Genomic DNA, 24,423 nt, shown 5'->3' with positions numbered 1-24,423 from the left:
GGAGGCTCCCTCTGTCAGATCCTTAATGAAACCTGCTTCAGTGTCTGACACAGATGTTTTTTTTTTTTTTTTTAGCTCTATATGTCACACAGCGCTCCTTTAAATATGATGAAAAATGATCTCATCCCTTTGCTAATTGGACTATACAGACCTCTTTGTTTTTGTTTCAGCTAATAGACCAGACTCTGTCTACTGTATCAGTACAGTACTGTGGAAAACATTTCAACACGTTTTGATGAGCAGTCCTAATGTCATTACGTTAAACTATGTAAAGAGCTTAAAAGGCTTTCAGCCATTGTGTGCTCCCATCCCATCACTCACTCTCCTTATTTACTGTAACTAAGATGGATGACTTAATTGCGTTGTCTAGTTTAATTACATTTTGCCTGAAACCATGCTCACAGTTTCGCAGAATCTGAAGAGTCAAGTTGCCGTCTGTTTAAACTCTTGTGGTTGCCTGACTGAGAAACTGACAGATTTATTCACTTCAAAATGTCAGCTGGGCTTGACTCCTTGGTATGCCAAACATATGCAAGTCCAAACACTGTTTGCACACATTGGCAACTGTAAAAACAACAGAACATTTTACTGAAATAAAGTAAAACAAGATTTGGATTTCATGGACCAACTGCACAACAAAAATGTCAAAAGAGTGGCATTTGTGTTCTGACTTCTTTACTGTAATACCCATAACTGATTCCCTTCAGAGTTGGTGTTTAGAGCATATAAAAAGCATTCACCCCCTTGCATGTTTCACCCTTATTTCTGTCTTTACAAATTAATCATGGTCAACAAAATTTGGCTTTATTTCTAAAAAATAAAAATAAGTTATTGCATAGCTATTCACCCACTTCAAGTCAGTATGGAGTATGGATGCTGGGTTTTACTCCATATTTATGTTTAGATTCATTATCGCCATCTACTGTGCTGAACAGCAGGACAGAGTATTTTTAAGCTACTTAAACTATATTCTTGTATCTAATCCCGTTTCCTTTAGAAATGTAATAAATGCTTTATTTATCTCCATATTTAAACAACTGGGCACACAGAATGTGTGTAAAAACCATCGACCAATCACATCACTTCCTGGACGTCTGGAGTTCTGGAACTTTCCACATGAAAAATCCCCTGAAACATCCTCCATCGACTCCCATTAACTTGACTGACCTCATCTGCTCAGGAGTTGTGGTGCTGTCAACATCCTGTCAGCATATTATTTATAAATCCAGACAAATTCAGCCAGATAATTAAATAAATCCAGTAATCAGCTAAGAAATAAGAAATTCTGCTAAGAAAATGTTAAAAGATGTTAATGTTATAAGACATTTCAGTTATTAAATGTTTGTGACGTTTCCTTGTGCATCTCATTTATTATGGCTCTAGATGCCAAACTGATTGGCCACCTAGAAACTGCTGACATGACAATAAGGATTTGATAAGCAAACATGTAGAATATATGCCAAATGACCGACTTTTTTTGACTTAATATTCAATGAAAAACTCACACTGCACATCAACCCGAACACATCTCCATGGTGACACATCCATAATCAATGTCAAAAAGCACACTCCATAACTAAATTAACATGTGGTCGGGTAAGTTGCATGTATAAACAATAAATGCAAATTGGAAAGCAGTTGTTTCATGTAATTGTATGATTTTTTTAAATCAAGGTTCTCGTGTTCTAAACATTTTCTGCTACCCATTCTTCTTCCCCAGCAGGAAGTTCATTCCATTTAAGTTGAAGACACCTGTGATACTAATTATATTTGAACACACAGTTTGAAGTATGAATGCAACACAATGATTCATTTGTTCTCTGGCGAAATAAAAAAAAATGTCTATATTGTTTCAGCATATCCTTGTAAAATAAACTGCAAATCATTTCTTTTCAGTTGTATTTGTTTAGTCTCTCATAACATAAAGGGAATGCATGATTAGACAATTGATTTTTACCAAAGTAATTTACAGGAAGAAATTAAGCTATGACTTTGCTTCAAAAATAATTATCTTTAAACAGCAGAGTTACAGTTACTTAAGTTAATGTAAAGACCTTCTGCAGACTTTGAGGATTTTCTGGGTTTTTTAAGCTCTTAATCTTCCTTAGATAAACAAATCCTACCATGATAATGTGTCAGCTGCCTTTGTAAAGTTTGACTTTTGCATGGTTTTCGATGTGAAAACTTCAAGTCTGATTCTAACAGCAGTTTATAGTCTTAGTTCTCATTTCATTCATTGTACTTTAATTTCTTATTTTGATGCCACCTGAAATCGGTTCTTGTCGCATGCCTTGTTTTCCATTTTCCACCACCAAATAAGAAGAAATGCCCTGAAAAATAAATTATTGGTGAGTCCCATTTGCAGGAAGCACTGAGATAGATAACAAAATCTAATAACTATTCCCCCTTTTCCATTGGCTCTAATGCTTTTTAGTTTTTATTAGAGGGATCACTGACAGTTGTGAGATAACATAGGAGTTTTTGGCCATGGAATCTCTAAGGGGGAAAACACATGCAGAATACTGGTTTAACAGGGTATCACGGGTCATCGAGAGGCACAAGCTACCTGGAACACACATAGGTGGCTCACCAAGTCTATCCGGCAAAATCGTCGGGTTGCTCAAAAGAATCCAGGAGAGTTTGAAAGAAGACAACCCTGAGCAGGAGATAATTTTATTACACTTTATAATCCACCAGGAAGCTCTGTGTAAATTTGTATCCTGACCATGCAGTGAAGCCAGTTGTAAAACTCATTAACTTTATTTGAACAAGGGAATGTCAGCTTCATCAATTTATTAAGTTTCTTGAAGAAAGTGTAACTGATCATCAGGACTTGCTGTACCACTCCAATGTCCGATGGTTAAGTTTGGGGAACGTATGTCAATGAGTTTGGCAGCTCAAACAGGACATTATCTAATTTTGGAGCTAATTGAGAAAGCTGACAATTTTCCTGAACTGACTGACACAGACTGACTTTGTTATTTAGCTTTTGCTCTGGACATGCTAACACATGAACGAGCTGAATATGAAGCTGCAAGGGGAAGACCAGTTTGTGCATGAAATGTCAGAGCTTTCAAAGCCAAGCTAGCCCTATTCTCAAAGCAAATGTCAAGCAAGTCATTCACTCATTTTCCCACACTGGCCACACTGAAAGAGACCCCTCAACACGTGGAAAAATACAGGAAATCACAGGATGACCTGTATGGAGAACTCTGCTGCCGGTTCTCTGATTTTGGAAAAATTGATAAGTCACTTCAGTTGGTATCATCTTCCTTCACACAAGACCCTGAAACTGCACCTCAGGAGTTGCAGTGTCAGTTGCGGTAACTGACTGCTCTCCAGTGTGACTCTGTCTTAAAGGAGAAGTTCAACTCTCCTAAACTGGATGGGTTTTATGCTTCATTAAGTGCACCCAAATTTCCAAATATCCATAAGATGGCACAGAGGATGCTGGTGTTGGTTGGCTCTACTTGCATGTGTGAACAGACTTTTAGTGTGATGAACACTCACAAAACACCCCACAGAGCTCAGCCGTATGATGAACACCTCCGATCTGTTCTGAGAATTGCCACAACAAAACTAACACCTGACTTCGATGCACTGGCAAAAAAAAGGTGATCAACAACATTGTTCCTACTAAAAGTGAATGTAAGTATTAACACTTGAATGCCTTTTTATCTTTATGTTTGATATGTATGCATCTGGTGCTAGCCCGGCCAGTCAGTCAAACTTTAAAAGTCAATGTGGCCCCTGAGCCAGACAGTTTGCAAATGACTAAGCACCGTTTTAACTCTTCATAGAGTCTAATGTTAATCCTCTGATTACCATTTAGCTTCTACACAAATATGTCTACAAATAAGTTTAGACTTTACATTACAGCTAAGTAACTGTTGCATTAGTAAAGATTAGATAAATATATATTTTTACCCTTCCTAGAAGTTTTCATGGTTTAGTATAACAGGTTGGACCTCTATCTATTCATTAAGTGTTTTTGACGGACTATTATCTTCAGGACTGTCTTGTTTAACAAGGATGAAGTAAATGTTAATCTTCACAATGCGCTGAACCCTTGGAGGAGCTGTTATCCATTGTGGGGGCTGAAGTGTGTGTGCGTTAGCACGCTGTAACCCAGGTGTGTTCCCAACCCGCCGCCACCCCAACTCAACTCTGTGCCAATGTTGCCGCTTGTCTGAACTTTAAATCTACCGAGGCGCCAAGTTTATTTTCTTTGCTTTGAAGGCCATATTTATTGTTTTCAATTATCTGGGATCCATAAAAGCTGACCCCTACTCCACGCCACGCTGTCTGAGCCACTGGAGAGGGACAGGAACCAAATGAAAGTCCACACTGTGCTCTGTATGTTAAAGATTATCTGATTGTGGGGCGAGAACGGCTGCTTTTATCTGGTGAACGTACGAATAAACATGTTTTTCACCCTCGAATGAACCAAGCTTTAAACATTGCAAGACTAAATAAATAAATAAAATAAAAAAATCAAATCCAAATAAATGCCTCTGATCACCCCCGGCTCTTGTAATTTTAGCCCCCTTTCTTCAAAAAGTGATAGTGTTAATGCACTTCTGATGATAGTTGTAAATTAATAAGCGCCTGGATATTAAACTCTAATTATCCTGTCATAAGATGTGTGCTGGCCTGAGGGCAGAACCGACAACAGCTCCCTCTGAGCGCTGAGTGCAGCAGCCTAACCTCCCTCTGTCTGCCATTTAAAACTCCTGCAATGGAAACAAAATGATGCCATCTGCTAGGGGACGGACTCTCACCCACTCTCAGTATTAAACATAATCTCTGTTTTATGTCCATGGTCTACATTTGGGATTATGAAGTTGAGTGTAATGGGTGTTACCTGATTTGACCTGTTTTTTCTGGCTTGCTTGGAGACTAATAGTAGCAACTGCATATGGCTGAAATGATGGGATTGCTTTGCAGAGGTGGGTATAAAGTGCACATTTAGGGAAGAGCATTGTAACCGGGTGGTTTTATTGGAAGATGTAGTTTACATCTAGTGGTTGTAAATTCCCACCGTGGTTTGGGCCTTTGAACACATCTAGGCCCCGTTCCCCACCGTCACTTCCGTTCACAGCCTTGTCGGGCTCATTAAGCGTATATAGGCACCGGGTGTGCACGCCAATCTGTGTGTGTTTGTTTGGTCCGTTAGTTGAGTTGGCTCTCAGGTCAGATGAGCGCTGGCGCCGTGCTCATCGGGTTGCTGTGAGTGTTCGGATCGTGGACACTTAATACTGGTAGGATAAATGGATTTTTCATGTCATTACTCTACCTGTCTATTATTGTCAGCAGATGTGTCATTGTTTTCTTTTGGTATTGCAGACTGCTGCTGTTGCCTATTATGCTCCCACAAACCATTCAGAACCACAAACCGTGCAGAACCAGAACAGCATAGCTCCTTATTTTTATTAGCGTGTTGGGCACAGCCTTAGGACGGGGTTGGGGCAATGCGGGATTTGTTTTTCTTTTTTTCCTAACATTATTTTGTGTTATTTTGTATTTCTACTAATCTGGTTTGCATTCGTTTGGTTCCAATTGCTTCTAGTGTTGTCCTGGGTTTTTGAGCCTATTGCGTTTTAAATTAGAATAATAAAGTCTATTTTTAATATTGTAAAAGAATGTATAAATAAAACATATTTTGTATACTATTTCTGTTTCCTCATTCTCAGCCAGACCTACCTGGGTATCATTAATTGGGAAACTCTAGACCACTTGATATTTCAGTAGTCTACTAGTTGGCTTTAGGGCCACGTCCTCAGTCACAATCCGGGTGCTTTCCCCCGTGTTACAATTTTCTGGCGTTGTCGGCAGGTTCTGGCTGTTGGAACAGATAGTATACATATTTTTACATTCATTTCTGATACCGATAGTGTTGGTTCTGTGGTAGTGGTGCTTTAGTAGAGAGCATTATTGCTGTATTCATTCATTGTTTGGAGCGCTTAGAGTGTGGGAGCATAATAGTACAACAGTAGGCACATCGTGGGACCTGGCTGGATATTTCCGCCTGTGAACGAGGATCAGCGTTCCTGGTGCGATGGCTGAGGAACTTCAAGAACTCCGGGCTCGAGTCCAGCAGTTGGAGGCCGAAAGGAGCCGTCTGCAGCAGGAGAGGGATTCTGCACGGGCAAATTCAAATCAACAGGATGATGAACAAGCTGGCCCGAGTACAAGTGGAGCTCCGATGAACACTAGGACAACTGATCGCATAATCTACCTGCCGAGGGAGCGAAAGTGTCCAATCTTTCGAGGAACTCATGGTGTCGGGGTGGAAGAGTGGATAGAAGAGGTTCGCACCAGCATGCGAGTCCGCCATGTTGGACCCACAGATCAGGCTGCTTTCATTTTTGACCATCTTGAAGGTGAAGCTCGAGATGAGATTAAATATAGATCCTCAGCTGAACGTGAGAATCCAGAAACTGTTTTCACCATTTTAAAAGAACTGTATGGTTGCCAACAGTCATATGTCTCATTACAGGAGGACTTCTTTTCACGGAGACAATTAGATGGTGAATCTTTGCAGGAATTCTCTCATTCATTGTTTTGCTTGATGGACAAAGTTAAATCTAATTCTCCTCATGCTATGGCAAATGCTGACATTTTACTTCGTGATCAATTTATTCAAAATGTTAGTAATTCTGACCTGCGTCGAGAGCTAAAGCGTTATGCTCGTGATAATCCGAGGTGTACATTACTGGAGGTTAGAGCTGAGGCAATTATGTGGGAGCGTGAGGGCGGGGTGGAAAATAAAAGTAGTGTTGTCCCCTCTTTTTGTGCTGTACAGAGTGCCAGTGTGTCCCCTCCCCAAATTGACTCTCCCACTGGTTCTGTTGCCTCTCAACTTGCTACTCTGACTGTAATTGTACAAAAGCAGCAGGAACAGTTGGATCAGATTACTCAATCTCTTGCAGCTATGCAGCAGTCCCCTGTGGCTAGGCCTCCCAGTTCTAGTAGTGTGATTTGTCACAAATGTCAGCAACCAGGCCACATTGCCCGGTATTGTACCGCTCGTGGCCGTTTTAAGTCTCCACGCACAAGTGGTGCCCCTCAGGTTCAATCCACCCCTAGCCATCAGCGGTCGGAAAACTAACTCCCCCTAGTGTTAGGAGCCAGACATTAGGAGGGGGTGGTTCAGGCTCGGTGGGTCCCCAAATTGAAGAGGTGAAGGAGTGTTTAATTGCATCGTGCCCTCAAGTCACTGTAAAACTATCTGGGGTTCCAGTCCAGTGTATTCTTGACACCGGTTCTATGGTTTCTACCATTTCAGAAAGCTTCTTTAAAAAGCATTTTCCAGATAAGTTAAAGGTATGCCATTGGTTAGAGTTGAGAGCTGCAAACGGTTTGAATATTCCTTACTTGGGTTATCTCGAGCCTGATATTGAGGTGTGTGGAATGGTAATCCCCAGAAGAGGGATCCTTGTTGTTAGGGACCCTCCAGGTCAGGCCAGTTCACCTCAAATACCAGGCATAATCGGGATGAATGTAATAAAGGCCTACTATCTTCAGCTATTTGACCAGTATGGCCCTGATTTGTTTAATCTTCAATCTGTTCAGGGGGCACAGTCTTCCTGGCTTCCTGCCTTTCAGCTATGTCAGCAGACTGAGGTTCAAGAAGGCCATATTCAAACCAGTGTTGCAAAACTTCGTGGTAGAAGACCTGTTGAAGTCCCTGCAGGCATGTAAAGTAGGTTAGGCTCAAGGGTCAGAAGTGAGCAGAAAATCAGGACCAGCCACGGTTTCAGTTTCTTCCAGTTATACTTTTTATTCAATCCTTTCTCAGACTTCTCTCTCAGCATTCAAAAACTCACTGGTTTTATACACATTTGGCACCACACCTGTGCTTAATTGGACACAGCCACCAAGGAACAGGTCAAACAAACAAATTCTAAACAAAGAAACACCAAAACTACAAATCAATTTACAAACTCCTACCTAATGAAATTATCTGCAAAATAAGTCAGATGATCCAAAATAACTCCAAAAGATTATTTTTAAAGAAAAACAAACAAAGCAATACACAAAAGAAAAACCCTCTAATTGGTAAAACCCAATAAGGTAATCAATGACATCATCCAGCCACTCAATCAGGAAGTACTGGGTCGGCCCCTCCCACACTCCTGCAGATCTACAAGGGCAAATGATGGTGAATACAAAGAAAAAATAAATACACCTTGAAACAAATTCAACCCACAATCCAGAAATAACCAACCTAAACATAGATAGATCCTGCAACATAATGCTAACACAAACAAACCCGGGATAGTAAGTAAAGCAAAATTGCAATGTTTACATTAATTATTATAACCAACTATAAAATAAGTGAATGATAAAATATAAGGGACAAGTGGTGAACATCAACTGAAATAAACTGAACCACTTTGTCACATTCCCCCCCCCTTTAAGTCATTTAGTCTTCATAGGAACGGGAAAGGTAATCTGCCACAACATTTTTCTTTCCAGCTTTATACTGAATCTTAAAACGATAAGGTTGCAACGACAGGTACCATCTGGTGATTCTTGCATTGGTCTCTCTCATTTTGTTCATCCATTGTAAAGCTCGATGGTCAGTCTCAAGCACAAATTCACCACCCAGTAGATAATATTTTAAAGTGTCAAGAGCCCATTTTATTGCCAAAGCTTCTTTTTCTATTGTTGAGTATCTAATTTCTCTGGGAAAAAGCTTTCGACTTATGTACTGCACTGGTCTTTGGTCGCCTCCATCACCTTGCAGCAACACAGCTCCTAGCCCCACCCCTGAAGCATCAGTCTGCACTGTAAATGGGCGTGTAAAGTCTGGACACTGCAACACAGGTTCATTACACAAACAGTTTTTCAGATCCACAAAGGCAGCCTCACTCTCTGAAGTCCATTTAATCTTGTTAGGACAAGATTTACGTGTCAAGTCACTAAGAATGGCTGATCTGGTGGAGAAATTGGGGATGAACCGACGATACCAGCCAGCTAAACCTAGAAAAGACCTCAGCTTTTTCTTAGTTGCAGGAGGACAACAAGCAGCAAGGCTATCAACCTTACTCACCTGCGGCCGGATAACCCCACCCCCGATGACATACCCCAAGTATTCAACTTCAGTCTTAGCAATGTGACACTTTCCAGGGTTGATGACTAATCCAGCTGCTTTGATTCTTTGTAGGACATCTGTCAGATGCTTCACATGGTCTTTCCATGTCTCACTGAACACCACAATGTCATCGATGTATGCTGCTGCATAGCCATCAGCTCCTTTTAAAACCAAGTCCATCATCCTCTGGAATGTAGCTGGAGCTCCGTGAAGTCCAAAAGGCATAGTTCTGAAACGATAAAGTCCACTAGGAACCCTGAAAGTGGTTAAATCCCTTGAGGATTCTGTTAGTGGAACTTGCCAATAACCTTTACAGAGGTCAAGTGTTGTCAGGTAGTTAGCATTCCCCAAGCGCTCAATAAGTTCATCAACTCTAGGCATTGGATACGCATCAAAGACAGAGACAGCATTAAGTTTTGAGAAATCAATACAAAATCTTTGTCTTGAGTCATTTTTCTTGGGAACAAGCACCACAGGGCTGCACCACTCACCTCTGGAAGGTTCTATGATCCCCATAGACAGCATTTCTTCCACCTCCTGTTTCAGAGCTGGTATCAGCTTTGCTGGAACTCTGGAGGTTGTATCTCTGATGGGTGGTTGACCTGGATTGCGCAGTCGTATGTCATGCTGAATGAGATGGGTGAAACCTGGCTTTGTGCTGAAAAGTTCTTTTGGCAGTATAGTCAGCAGTTCTCCTTGCTGTTCTGCCGACAGATGGCTTACATCTGGCAGAAGCTGTTCGCCCGCTTTAGATGGAAGGAATTGCTCTTGAAGCTCTTCTTCATCGATTACAGCTCGAGCCCACAACTGAATTGATGGAACTGGCCGTTCAGTCCATTCCTTTAACATGTTGACATGAAAAACTTGTTGTTTTTTCCGCCGATCTGGCATGTTGAGTTCGTAAGTGACAGGACCTACTTTCTTGTTAATGACAAAAGGCCCCTGCCACTTGGCTAAGAGGCTGCTCTCAGTAGTTGGTAAAAGTAACAACACTTTCTGTCCTTCTGTAAAGGTTCTCCTGCGAGCTGTTTTATCATAGTTCTTCTTTTGACGCTGTTGGGCTTCTACTAGGTTACTATGAGCCAGTTCCTGAAACTGTTCAAGTTTATCCCTCATTTTCAACACATACGAGAGTGATGTACACTGTTTTTCAGGTCTGGTCCCCTCCCAGGCCTCTTTGAGGACATCTAGTGGACCCCTGACAGTATGACCATACAAAAGTTGAAATGGAGAAAACCCAGTAGATGCTTGAGGTACTTCTCTATAAGCAAAAAGCAGAAATGGTAACCACTGATCCCAGTCTTTCCCCGAGTCTTTTACAAACTTTTTCAACATTGACTTCAGGGTTTTATTAAACCTTTCAACAAGTCCATCAGTTTGAGGATGGTAGGGACTAGTTTTGACCCCGGTAATTCCCAGAAGTTTATAAACCTCTTTCAATAAGTTTGAAGTGAAGTTCGACCCTTGATCTGTAAGTATTTCTCTGGGAATTCCCACCCTTGAAAACAGCTGAACCAGACAATTGGCTATTTGGCGAGCTTTAACTCGTCTTAATGGGAAAGCTTCAGGGTACCTAGTTGCATAGTCGCACACCACTAGAATGTATCTATGTCCTGAGCTACTCCTCTCCAGCGGACCAACAATGTCCATAGCAATACGAGAGAAGGGGGTGTCTATTACTGGCATAGGAATAAGTGGGGCTCTGTCACCTTTCTTACTCGGAGCTGTTAACTGACACTGCGGACATGATTTGCAGTATTGTACAGTATCTGAAAACTGTTGCGGCCAAAAAAACCGGCTTGACATTCTGGAGAAAGTTTTCACATATCCCAAATGACCCGCCCAAGGAGCTGAATGTGCCAACTGTAAAACTATTGGCCTTAAACTTGTGGGAACTACTAACTGGTCACCCACTTTGCTACGACGATACAGGCGTTCATTCTTTATAATGAAAACTTCCCGAACTCCCTCTGTAATTTGTGTTGATTCTGGTACACACTTAGCAAAAAGAGACGATAAAGAGGGGTCCTGCCTTTGTAGTTGGACAATATTGCTCGGGATCACCAGTAGCTCATCAATGTCAGGTTCAGAAAGTAACTCAGCAACTTCTGTCCCCTTTACCCTCTCATGTCTCCTCTGCATTCTGCTTTTTCTTGGACATTGACGTGTTAGACCTTCCCCACCAGGAATTTCAGTGTTAGCAAAAGGTAACTCACTCAAACCAGGCACTGACTGAGACTTCCTAGAGCTAGACCTAGTGACGGCTAGCAGACCCTCACTTGAAGTATCTAGATCTTTCTCTGTCTTTGCCAACATGTCCCTGAGGAGAGGCATATCCCGACCCAATACAACCTGGTAGGGAAGTTTATCCATCACTCCTACAGTAAGTAAATGTTCCTGGTCATGAACTTGAAGGACAACATTGGCCATGGGGTAATCAACATCATCCCCATGAACACACCAGACTTTAACTTTACCAGAAAATGTGGTGTCTCTGGGAAGACAATCTTGTCTAACGAGGGTGCGGCTACTGCCTGAATCTAATAAGGCAACACATGGCTTTCCCTCAATGAAAACACAAATCGTGTGCTCCTGACCCCTAGAGGGTACAGCAGACTCAGGTTTTTCCCCCTGTAAATCAAAACACTCTGGTGAAAAACACATGCAAGTTTTACTGACTTGTAGACCCGGGCAATCAGCCTTAAAATGACCAGTTTGGCCACAAGAGTGACAAACCAAAGGACCTCTTTGTTTAAATTCCCTGACACGATTATTGCCGCTGAACGGGGAACTGTCTTTGTGATATTTATGTCTATGTCCATTCCCAGCCCCCGACTTACCCACCATTAAGGGGCCTGAACTCTGTTTCAAAGTCATGAACCCTTTATGTGGGCGGCGAGCCGCAAGGAAAGCCTCCGCCATCTCTGCAGCTTCTTTTGAAGTGGAGGGGTTGCGCTCCTTCACCCAGGTTCGAAGATCCGGGCTGAGAACTCTCAGGAACTGCTCCAGCACCACGACATCTCCGATTTGCTCTCTTGTCCTCTTCTTTGGAACCATCCACTTTTCATACAGATCTTTCAGGCGTGTTCGCAGTTCCTTGGGTGTCTCGTCATCCCTCAACGATGTGGACCGGAACCTGGATCTGTAAGTCTCAGCACTTATTTCAAACTTCTCCAGTACAGCAGTTTTTACTTTATCATAGTCCATTGTGTCATCAGTGTCCATAGCTACATAAGCAGCTCTTGCTTTACCGCTGAGAAGAGGTGCCAGATGCAGGGCCCATTCTGTCCTTGGCCACTGACATCCGGTTGCAATTCTTTCAAATGTTGTCAAATAATGTTCAATATCTTCATCCTCACCATAGGGCTGCATCTTTGGACCTTTCCAACTGGTTGTTCTCAGACTGGATGCTTGTGGTTCCTCAGATGTGCTGGGAGGGCTTCGTCTCTGTTGCACCGATTGTGGCACCTTTGGTCGCACCGCAGGACCGGGAAGTGTCCCAGGATCAGCTACAGCACCCTCCAGCTGCATCTGCTGCTCTTGACGTTCCATTTGGACCTCCTGCTGAAGTTGACTGAACTGGTGTTGCATTTTCCTCCACCGACCATCTTGGATTTGTCTGTCGTGCTCCCATTTGGCTTCCTGGTCAGCATGCTGCTGCATCAGGCTTTTCAATAAAACTGAAAGTTCAGAAAGACTTTGTGCCTCAGGTCGCTGCTCACCGGAAGCTTCTGGTAGGTTTTCATCGTCTTGGGCCTCCTCTGTGGAACCCTCTATTGGCCCCTGATGTCTTTTTGATTTGACTGATCTCTGCATTTCTGACACCTATCGGCCTGGAACCACCGCTGCCACCATTTGTAAAGTAGGTTAGGCTCAAGGGTCAGAAGTGAGCAGAAAATCAGGACCAGCCACGGTTTCAGTTTCTTCCAGTTATACTTTTTATTCAATCCTTTCTCAGACTTCTCTCTCAGCATTCAAAAACTCACTGGTTTTATACACATTTGGCACCACACCTGTGCTTAATTGGACACAGCCACCAAGGAACAGGTCAAACAAACAAATTCTAAACAAAGAAACACCAAAACTACAAATCAATTTACAAACTCCTACCTAATGAAATTATCTGCAAAATAAGTCAGATGATCCAAAATAACTCCAAAAGATTATTTTTAAAGAAAAACAAACAAAGCAATACACAAAAGAAAAACCCTCTAATTGGTAAAACCCAATAAGGTAATCAATGACATCATCCAGCCACTCAATCAGGAAGTACTGGGTCGGCCCCTCCCACACTCCTGCAGATCTACAAGGGCAAATGATGGTGAATACAAAGAAAAAATAAATACACCTTGAAACAAATTCAACCCACAATCCAGAAATAATAACCAACCTAAACATAGATAGATCCTGCAACATAATGCTAACACAAACAAACCCGGGATAGTAAGTAAAGCAAAATTGCAATGTTTACATTAATTATTATAACCAACTATAAAATAAGTGAATGATAAAATATAAGGGACAAGTGGTGAACATCAACTGAAATAAACTGAACCACTTTGTCACAAGGCACTATTAAGTTTGTACCTGCCACATGTTCAGCCATGTTAGCGCTGGCTGGGGCAGCATTAATTGAGCCGTTGGATGTAAAGTTTAGCTTACCTGAGGGTTTGTTAGTGTCTCCTTCCCTTTTGCAGGTTTTTCGGGGCACTGTTTATGTTCCTGTGGTGAATGTAGGGGTGTGTACAGTCACACTAAGACCACGTTGTGCTCTGGGTCTCTTGTCTCCTGTAAAAGTGGTCAGTTTACCGTCAGAGTTGCAGGAAGTTCCTTGTGCACAGGAGCAAGTCGTGGCTGCAGTCAGGTCCCATACTGCTGAGACTGGTTCGGTTGGAGAGAAGATAACATCACTTAATCTCTCTATGCTGGACAGTGAAGAGCAGCATAAGGTGAGAACATTGTTGCTAAAGTATGAGTCTGTGTTCTCTGCTTTTGATGGTGACCTTGGCATTACTAATTTAATCGAGCATAGCATTCCATTGTTAGACAATGTTCCTGTGTGGCAGAGGTATCGGCGTATCCCTCCATCTGAATATGAGGCAGTTAAGTCTCATATTAACCAGCTGCTGGCAACCCAGGTTATCAGAGAGAGCAGTAGCCCTTATGCATCGCCAATTGTCCTGGTCCGAAAGAAGGACGGCAGTCTTCGCCTATGTGTGGACTACAGACAACTTAATAAAAAGACCAGAAAAGACGCTTTTCCACTGCCCCGAATAGAGGAAACATTGGACTCTCTATCAGGCGCCCGCTGGTTCACAACCATGGACCTTGTTTGTGGCTATAACCAAGTTCCAGTTGCAGAGAATGATCGCCCAAAAACGGCCTTTTGCACGCCTTTTGGCCTGTTTGAATTTAATCGCATGCCATTCGGGTTGTGTAATGCACCAGGAACTTTCCAACGTTTAATGGAGAGGATGTTCGGGGCTCAGCATGGTCAGTCACTCTTGCTATATCTGGATGATATTATTGTGTTTTCTTCCAGTGTTGACCAGCACCTGGCACGGTTGGAGGTGGTGTTAAGTCGCCTGAAACAAGAGGGATTGAAGGTCAAGTTGGAAAAATGTGACTTCTTTAAAAAGCAGGTGCAGTACCTGGGACATCTCATCTCTGAGGACGGCGTGGCCACGGACCCAGACAAGATTGCAGCAGTGTCAAACTGGCCTCACCCTACAAATGTCTCAGAGCTGCGGTCATTCCTGGGATTTGCCAATTATTATCGAAGGTTCGTAGAAGGTTTTTCTCAATTGGCTGGCCCGCTCCATCGTCTTGTTTCAGAACATGCTGGGTCGAAGGCGAGTCGAGGACGAGGGAAACTATTGGGAGGAGCATGGTCACCAGACTGCGAAAGGAGCTTCCAGGAGCTCAAGGCCAAGCTTGTAAGTGCTCCCACTCTTGCTTTTGCTGATTTTTCCCTGCCTTTTATTTTAGAGGTCGACGCCAGCCACAGTGGACTAGGAGCTGTGTTGTCTCAGGAACAGGGTGGCCGAGTACAACCCATTGCCTATGCCAGCCGCAGTTTGCATGCTGCTGAGAAAAGTTATAGCTCCATGAAACTTGAGATGTTGGCCATGAAGTGGGCTATGGCTGAAAAATTCAAGGATTACCTGTGGGGCCACCGATGTGTCGTTTGGACTGACAACAACCCACTGAGCCATTTGGACACTGCCAAATTGGGTGCCACGGAGCATCGATGGGTTGCTGAACTTTCTGCATTTGACTATACGGTCAGATATCGTCCAGGCCGTGTGAATAAGAATGCTGACGCCCTCTCAAGGCAATCAACAAGTGGGGACAGAACACAACTACACCACCACCTCCCAGGGACAGCCATTCCAGAACAAATCTGTGAGATGTCGAGGGGGGTGCAGGAGGATGCTGTGCAGTTGGCGATCACTGTCCTTCCATCCCGCAGCAGAGAAGATCTGTGCCTACTTCAAGGGGCTGATCCGTCCATTTCAGCCTTCCTGGAGTTTTGGCAGCAGCAAAGAGTGCCGAGCCGGGCTGAGAAGGAGCGTCTAGGGCCGGGCGCCCGTGGACTTCTGAAACAGTGGGACCGAATTGTCCAGAAGGAAGGCCTTTTGTATCGGCGCACCTGGAGACCAGATGGTGGAGAAGAAGTTCTTCAGTTTCTTCTCCCAGAGAGTCTAAAACCAGAGGTGTTGCAGGAGCTTCATCAACATCATGGCCACCAGGGGGTCGAGAGGACGACTGATGTGGTGAAGCAGAGGTGTTTCTGGCCAGGAGTGGATAAAGATGTAAAGGATTGGTGCCAACAGTGTGAGAGGTGTACCCTTGCTAAGAACACCCAGCCAAGAGTTCGAGCTCCTATGGGTCACCTGCTTGCTTCAAGACCAAATCAGCTGCTGGCCATCGATTTTACACTTTTGGAACCAGCCCGTGATGGAAGGGAGCTTGTGATGGTGATGACGGATGTATTTTCGAAGTTCACCCAAGCCATCCCTACTCGTGATCAGAAAGCGACGACAGTGGCAAAGGTCCTGGTTCGTGAGTGGTTTTACCGTTTTGGAGTGCCGGCCCGTATCCACTCTGACCAGGGGAGGAACTTTGAAGGTGTCCTAGTACAACAGTTATGTGAGTCGTATGGAGTTCAGAAAAGTCGCACCACACCCTACCACCCGCAGGGAAATGGACAATGTGAACGTTTTAATCGAACTATGTTCAATCTGCTTCGCTCCCTAGCTCCAGATGAAAAGCGAAATTGGCCAGAACATCTCCCACAGCTGGTCTTCCACTATAACACCACTTCCCATCAGTCGACTGGTGAATCTCCTCACTTCCTCATGTTTGGACAAGAGCCCCACTTGCCAGTGGATTTTCTGCTTGGCCATCTTCCTGAGCCCACAGAAGCTAAAGTGTGTGATTGGGTGGCAGAGCACAGGAGGCGCCTAAATGTGGCCATTGATGTTGTTAAAGGCAGAGTGGAGTTGGCAGCCCACAGGAGAAAAGTGAGGCATGATGAGAAAGTCCGGTGTGAGCCACTTCAAGTTGGACAAAGAGTGTATCTGCGTGATGTTGGCCCAGGGCGCAGAAAGATCCAGGATGCCTGGGGGTCTACAGTGTACAAAGTTGTGAGGGCGCCAAGTTCAGGTGGTGTTGTATATTCAATTGCTCCAGTTGATAAGCCTCACCTTGTTAGACAAGTGCACCGTACCTCCATAAAGCCTGCCCTGTCACCTTCAGAGACCTGCTATGATGATTGGCCACCGAGAGCACCGGAGGAGAACAGTGATGAGGAGGATGTGGAGTCGGGATCTTGGCTGGTGTGCCGATAGGCTGTTGGTAATCCACCCAGGCCTGTGGTCCCAGAACCATCAGAGAGGCCTCCAGCTCGAACACCTGTTCAGGTGCCGTCAGCTTCGCAAACTCCTCAGAGCACTAGGGCTGCCCCTAGAAAGTCCACCCGTAAAACTGCAGGCAAGCACTCCAATCCTCAGCATCTCCCAAGATCAGCTATGAGTGAAGACAGAGGGGCTGCTGTTTCTCTGGTTCCAGGTGTTAGCAGCATGGCTACAGCCATTTTTCGACCTTGGTCATAGTTTTACTTAATCGGTGGGTCACCGATTCATAGAGGGGGGGGGTAGGATGTAACCGGGTGGTTTTATTGGAAGATGTAGTTTACATCTAGTGGTTGTAAATTCCCACCGTGGTTTGGGCCTTTGAACACATCTAGGCCCCGTTCCCCACCGTCACTTCCGTTCACAGCCTTGTCGGGCTCATTAAGCGTATATAGGCACCGGGTGTGCACGCCAATCTGTGTGTGTTTGTTTGGTCCGTTAGTTGAGTTGGCTCTCAGGTCAGATGAGCGCTGGCGCCGTGCTCATCGGGTTGCTGTGAGTGTTCGGATCGTGGACACTTAATACTGGTAGGATAAATGGATTTTTCATGTCATTACTCTACCTGTCTATTATTGTCAGCAGATGTGTCATTGTTTTCTTTTGGTATTGCAGACTGCTGCTGTTGCCTATTATGCTCCCACAAACCATTCAGAACCACAAACCGTGCAGAACCAGAACAGCATAGCTCCTTATTTTTATTAGCGTGTTGGGCACAGCCTTAGGACGGGGTTGGGGCAATGCGGGATTTGTTTTTCTTTTTTTCCTAACATTATTTTGTGTTATTTTGTATTTCTACTAATCTGGTTTGCATTCGTTTGGTTCCAATTGCTTCTAGTGTTGTCCTGGGTTTTTGAGCCTATTGCGTTTTAAATTAGAATAATAAAGTCTATTTTTAATATTGTAAAAGAATGTATAAATAAAACATATTTTGTATACTATTTCTGTTTCCTCATTCTCAGCCAGACCTACCTGGGTATCATTAATTGGGAAACTCTAGACCACTTGATATTTCAGTAGTCTACCAGTTGGCTTTAGGGCCACGTCCTCAGTCACAATCCGGGTGCTTTCCCCCGTGTTACAGCATCATCAATTAAAACACATGGAAGAGACTGTCACAAACTTATGATGGGATGTTAGAGGAGTTGTTTCTCCTATATAGGTTGTATAATTAAATAGTATTTAGCATATTGATGACTGCGTCAAACCCTGATTTTTCTTCCCAGTGTTGTGACTGGAACTTGAAGTTGGCTGCATGGCTTGTGTGTTTTTAGGTGGTAAAACATAATGCTTGTATTTCCTCCCTTTGCAGGAACTGTTATCCTACACACCTTGCAGATTACATTTGTCTGCTCTGATTATTTGAAAAAACAAGTGGGTCTGAATGACCCAACTGTCTGAAGACCGCTGTGGGTTATTCTGTGCAGTCCGGCAGGGGTCGGACTACACATAAGTGCTCTTTTAAAAGATGTTTTGTGTAGTTTAGTAAAGTGTCGTCTGATGGGACAACCCTGGTTTCTCCATTGTCCGACTGTCACATCTGCAGGTTAAACCCAAACTAGGTCCAGATAATCAACGTTTTTGCACCTGCACCACTGTTAACAGTTAGACTGCAGATCTCTATCACAGGCCAAATTTCTATAATTTCTACTGTATACCATACATATAGTGCATTCCCATTTAGGAAATATTCCAGCTTTCCGGAATCAGATTTTTAATCTGTTGAATGAGTTAAAGATTACGGTGATAAAAAGGAGGCCATGATGAATTGTCAAAATAGAAGTGAAAATATGCAAAAAGCTGAACAAAAATAATAATGTGTTAGTTGCTGTAATGCCAACAAATATTTTACCACTGACTATTAAGTGCCTAAATCATTTTTGACAGGCTATTTTTTCAATTAGAATAAAAACACTTTGACAGACACCCATCCTATTTTAAATCAGAATCACATTTCCTGGTTAATTAAAACTACAGTCAAATTTAAATATAGCAGGGATATGAATTATTTTGAGCTCAACTCTACATGAAAGATCTGTTTCACCGCTGGGATCATACCATGTCTTATCAACCTGCTCTTCCATCAGTTAAATCTTACCTAAAGATTTTGTGTTCCAATAGACTAACCATAAACAGTGCATTAATTATCCATAACATCAAAATATGCACTTTACTTTAAAATACAAGATGAAAAGAGCACATGAAGATGTTGTCTGATGGTAATGCACCAAACCAGAATACTTGAAATAGGCCGCTGTTTCAGTACATGTAATCTCTAGCATGAAACTCACAGACTAGAAATCTAAAGAGAATTGAAGAAATCTGTGGACACTAACTACCAGCCAATCTCTAAGAATTCCCATTGATATAAAATATTAAGCATATTAGTATTTCTCAATATTTATTTCAACTCGTACGTTCCCTTAGTTTTTTGTTTTGTTACATGTTTTGTCATTATTTTACGCTTTTCTCCTGAAATGATCTTTTTTTTCCTACCTCAGAATCAATTTAAGCTGTTAAGTAATGGAACAGGAAGCTCAGGACATTAACATCAGGGAACAACTCATCTCCATCTCCATACCTCATTGTGCATTGAAAGATATTAATCATCTCCGTGTTATTGTTTGGTTTTTTTTGTCATGAAGCTGGGACTGAGAGCAATCAAGCGGCTATGGTGACTGACTCAGCTCCCTCATCTCAAATACTTTAAATACTAATATTTTTTAAATGTAAGCACTTCAGATGAATCTGATCAGTGGCTTACATTTGGGATCAGGCAAAATGTTTCTGAAAACAGGAGGAGTGAAATGTGAAAACACTCATAGTATTTCTATGTCCTGCAGTGAGGATACACTCAACACACTAACTCTAAAAAGGACAGAAATCAAATAAAAGACAGGCTGGTAATAAAGAATAGTTAGAATGTCAGACATGACATGATTCACCGTCATGTCTGACACAGAACCTGCTTCCTTCCTGAATGGCTAGGTATTTCCATGGTGTCTAAGCAAATGAATATGGCACCTTCAGGCTTCTGGAATTTTTACCCAAGGATAGACCAGACGTTTGTGTCATATATACAGCTTACGAAAATATGGTTGGCAAGTTAGTCGCGATTATCTCAGCTGAACAATGTTGCTCTTACTGTAAGGCTGAATCAGTCCAAATGATAGAGAAAAGACTATTTATTTGGCAAGCTTCTAGTCATACCAGACTTTACACTAGAGCCACATCACCCCATTGTACTCAGTAAGGTTGAGCAAATTCATCAACTCTTGACGACAGACTCTGCTCTTCACCGGTTCTTTGTTTTTATGAGGAATTTTTAAAAATACGTATTTTGGCTCAAGAGGAACTCTCCTAGTTCTGGTAATAACAGCTTTTGATCAAAGCCAAAAGACGCTGTCTTGGACTGAGAGCAATCAAGCAAAAGTCCACTAAAAAATAGGCAATTTCCAGTAGGCATGATCAGAAGGTGTGTTTATGGTTGCCATTTGTGACATCAATGTGAAATGCTTTTCATGCATTTTCTTTTGAAAGATATTTACAGCCGAGGTGCACCGAGTCCATCTGGGTCTGTCCTTTTCATATTTGAACGTATTTGATGAAAAGCTTCTTCAGAGTTTGTTGATGGTGGAGTAACACCTGGTGACTGTGTAGTGTTTTCAACCTGAGGGTGAAACATCACCATGTAGATTTGTCATGCTTAAGTCCTTTGTTGAATCTGCGCAAGCAACAAACCACTTTGGTAGCATCCTGTTTACATCTTTTATCACGTTTAAAACCAAAGTAATCCCAAATAGGCGACTTTGTAATTTTTTGGCAGGTGTTTTAGGACTTCTGTTCTCTAAATCTGCAAATTTGTCCGTTTCTGTTTAGGACGCAAAAAAGTCCAAACAAATGATGATGGGCAATATGTACATGCAGGTAGGTGAATAACCTGCGTGAATATATTGTCCATCATCATTTGTTATTTGATAAATATCAGCTGGGAAAATGTTGCTTCTTTGTGTGCTTTGGAGTTTCTGTGCTGGTGAAGTTTTTGCGAAGCGATAAAAGCTGGGTAGCTCTTGCAAAAAAAAAAAAAAAGCTGTATTTCCCTCAGCCCACTGGCTGCAATGTTGACACCACAAGAAGCCATTACACCTAAATTCTGAACATCATGGCATGGAGTGCATCCCAGTTTTCCATGTCTGGTATATAACCATTAATTTTAGTTTTTAAACTGGTTCTATTGATCCTGTGTCCAGACAGAGGGATAATCAGTAGCCCAGCATCATGACCTGTTTGTTCTGAAGATCCTGCAGCTTCCACTTCTCTTCCTAACATGGCTCCTCCTCACCCTGACTCTCATACCGACAGGAGGAACCTCAGAGCTCTGTTAGGTTAAAGCTCATCTTCTGAAGTTGGGATATTTTTCCTCCAACAGGATCCAGAGGAATCACCTCAAACCAGATGTTGGACTGGATTTTATTTCACTGTCATTTGTGAATGTTAGAGCCTCATTTTCAACACTGGAGCTATAAAGGTTGAAAAAGGTTATAATTTTGGAGAAAGTCTCATCAACATCAATATTTCCAATAAATAAAAGGAAAATAAAAAGTTTCATAGAGGAAAAGCCTCTCAGACTCTGAGTTCAAAGCGAGATGCCCAAACAATTTTTTTTAAATATTAGACAATTAATGTAATTTCACATAATTATCATAGAAGCCATAAGTTTGTTAAATACTTAATGAAAGATATTTACCGTGTTTGATGTTTGTTGTGAATGACATGTGCTCACAAAGAACGAGATAATTAGTCCAAGTTTGCTGTGGCGCATTACAGCCGCTGTAGTTTCTGAACGTTCAACAACAAAGGTAAACAAAGGTAAAATAACCTGAACAGGTGATCAACTCAAAACCACTCGCACCTTTTTATTCTCCATCTCTCTTTGTCATTTAAGCACACCCACTGCCGTGGCAACCGCCTGCGCTCCGCAAGCCGAGCAGAGATTACTTTAAAAACATAAAATTCAGTGTCACGATCAGTGTTTCTGTGTGTTTATTTTTGAGATTTCCTGTGTTCAGTCCTGTTTTCCTGTGAGTCTCTGTCCTGTCCTCCCCGTTGATTGTTTCCCAGGTGTGTCTCACCCCCTTGATTACCCCGTGTGTATTTTAACCCACTGTTGAGAAAATAAATTTAAAATAAGCTAGTTTTAAAACTTAACATGTCTTGATTCAAATGGCCTAAATTGTGGTTTTAAATCAGTAACTTATTCTGGCCTATTGACCTTTATTTTAACTGTAGTTACAGCAGATGGTTTGCTAGGATCGTTTGAACTGCCTTTTGTCTGTGAGAAAACAATACAGTGGAAGTTGTAGCTTTTCACACTCATCTGTGAAAGGCCGTAAACACGGCAGGGGTTTCTGGCTTGAGAGAGGGTCAGAGACAGCTCCTGGTTGGATGAGCAAAGATACGCCTTATTTGAATAAATTAAATACAAGAGGATAAAACTTTCTACACAGAAGTAACACATTAGATTTGCTCTTGCAACTCTCCAAAGATGTCTTTGCACGTCTTTGCTTTCTTTTCCAAGTCTGTGAGGTAAATGAATGTATGTCTCCATTGTTCTGCAGTTTCTGGTGTAAGTTTGTGCATTGTCTTACTTTTAAGCTATGCATTGTCTTATATTGGATTAAACTCTGTAATTCTGTGACGTCAACACGCATTGTTGTTTTCCTTGTGGCTACACGTGGCCCGCCGAGAGGACCTGGGATCTAAAGGAAGTGAGAGAGCCAACTTTTTTCCAAAGTTAACTATTATAGATATTATTCTTCCTTAACACCACCTGTTGTCCTTGTCTCTCGTCGGATCCTTGTCTAATGTTGTCGTATGTCGCCTGTTTCTCCGTGCTGTTCCGTTCCTTGGAAATCATCATTAAACTCATCATTTTCACATACATCCTGGGTCTGCCTGTGTCCATATCCTCACCACAAACCATCGTTTGACATTCAGTCCGTTACCATATTAGGTTTTCAGGCTTGATATTTATTTTACAATCATTAATAAGCACTCCCCTGAACACAGCGGTGGCTTAGTTAATTTTAAACTCCTGCTCTGCTCATTATTTTGGTAATGGAACCAAAACGCACAGAATTGCGCAACACCTTGTTGAAACAACAATCACTGAGATTTACTGAGACTGATTTTTTATTTATTTTTTATTTGTTCTTTAATAAAGTTACAAACGTTTTGATAAGGAGTCAGAGGAGGACGTGCTGGTCTCGGCGTTCTGACGGCGTTCAGTTTGTCACCTACCACCGAGATTGACTCAAAACCTTCCACGATCGACGTATTGCACCCCTGCTCTCACGAACAGTTCGGAAACAATATGAAATGGGGAAAAAAGCTATTTATTAAATGATTAAGTCATGTTTTAGACTGTTCCTTTAAAAACTAATCAGTCATGGCTGATTAGCGGGTGCACTCACGGCTGCACAGTGCACCCACTGATTTTTTACAGCAGGCAGCCGTTCCCCTTTCTTGCAGGTACTGCGTTAGGTGGCTTGCTTCACCAAGACCAGTGAACTGTTCAAGTGTCCAGTCCATATTCTACTGCAAGAGAAGCAGTACATTTTAAGGTTATGCATACTGGCATGAGCTGAGCTTTAGCTAAACTTGACATTTCCAATCACAAAAGGCAAGACAAACTTTTGTGATAGCTGTGATCTTCAATCAGTGTATTTGTTGTTAGTCTGAAGCTGGAGGCTGTGAGGCTCAAGCAGTGGATAACACACTGTTACAAGCAAGTAGTGCATTAGCAAGGGCCATTACCTCCCTTTCCCTTTCCCCTCCTGTGTGTCAGCACACAGCCATGCACATACTCAGACACAGCACACAACGTAATGGACTGTTCCACTGAGCTTTGATTGGAATAAATGGGAGCAAAAATGGAAGAATTTAGAAAGAAACCTCAACACTACAAGGAATAGATTCATAGGTTGATTTTGCCACTTGGTTTATTTTTGGTTGAAAAGTGGCACTGCCTATTTAATTATTCACTTTAAGCTGCAGAAATCAGATCTAAAATACTCTGCAAAGTCCTCATAATTTACTGCTAGAGTCAGACTATGGAGTAATATCTTAATATAGCCTTAAGTTCCCCCACTTTCCTTCAGGCCTTTAAGTTTTATTCTATTTTTACCTGTCTGGTTGAAACGATGTGTGTGTGTGTGTGTGTGTGTGTGTGTGTGTGTGTGTGTGTGTGTGTGTGTGTGTGTGTGTGGGAGGGGGGGGGGTTAGATGAATGTACGTAGCTGAAAATAGACACCAACATCGGTAGCCTACAAGGTACTTGTTAAGCTTAAGGTTCTGTATTGATATTAGCTAGTCATCTTTTAGCTAACATTACCTGCATCCAACAGCTTT

The 24,423-nt window shown here is 42.4% G+C and overlaps 1 protein-coding gene and 1 long non-coding RNA gene across 2 annotated transcripts; both read left to right on the top strand.

The window, feature by feature from the left end:
- The first annotated feature begins 4,983 nt into the window (after positions 1-4,983).
- Positions 4,984-7,145, top strand: LOC148155246 (uncharacterized). Its single transcript, XM_088013185.1, has 2 exons — positions 4,984-5,261; positions 5,347-7,145. The coding sequence occupies exon 2, from the start codon at positions 6,059-6,061 to the stop codon at positions 7,109-7,111; it is 1,053 nt and encodes a 350-aa protein (XP_087869311.1). The 5' UTR covers positions 4,984-5,261; positions 5,347-6,058; the 3' UTR covers positions 7,112-7,145.
- Positions 7,146-17,262: 10,117 nt separating this feature from the next.
- On the top strand, positions 17,263-17,953 carry LOC148155245 (uncharacterized). Its single transcript, XR_015765447.1, has 2 exons — positions 17,263-17,543; positions 17,629-17,953. It is a non-coding gene; the product is annotated as an uncharacterized LOC148155245 (long non-coding RNA).
- Positions 17,954-24,423: the final 6,470 nt, after the last annotated feature.

The sequence above is a fragment of the Poecilia mexicana genome, unplaced genomic scaffold, assembly GCF_051168715.1.
Source record: "Poecilia mexicana isolate PSO_F unplaced genomic scaffold, ASM5116871v1 scaffold_15, whole genome shotgun sequence".
Classification (NCBI taxonomy): domain Eukaryota; kingdom Metazoa; phylum Chordata; class Actinopteri; order Cyprinodontiformes; family Poeciliidae; genus Poecilia; species Poecilia mexicana.
Note: the sequence above shows the minus strand (reverse complement) of the source record. Positions and strands in the feature narration are given on the sequence as shown.

What these genes read in the sequence shown, in the direction of transcription:
- LOC148155246 (XM_088013185.1), top strand. Translation starts at nt 6,059, where the DNA reads ATGGCTGAGGAACTTCAAGAACTCCGGGCTCGAGTCCAGCAGTTGGAG.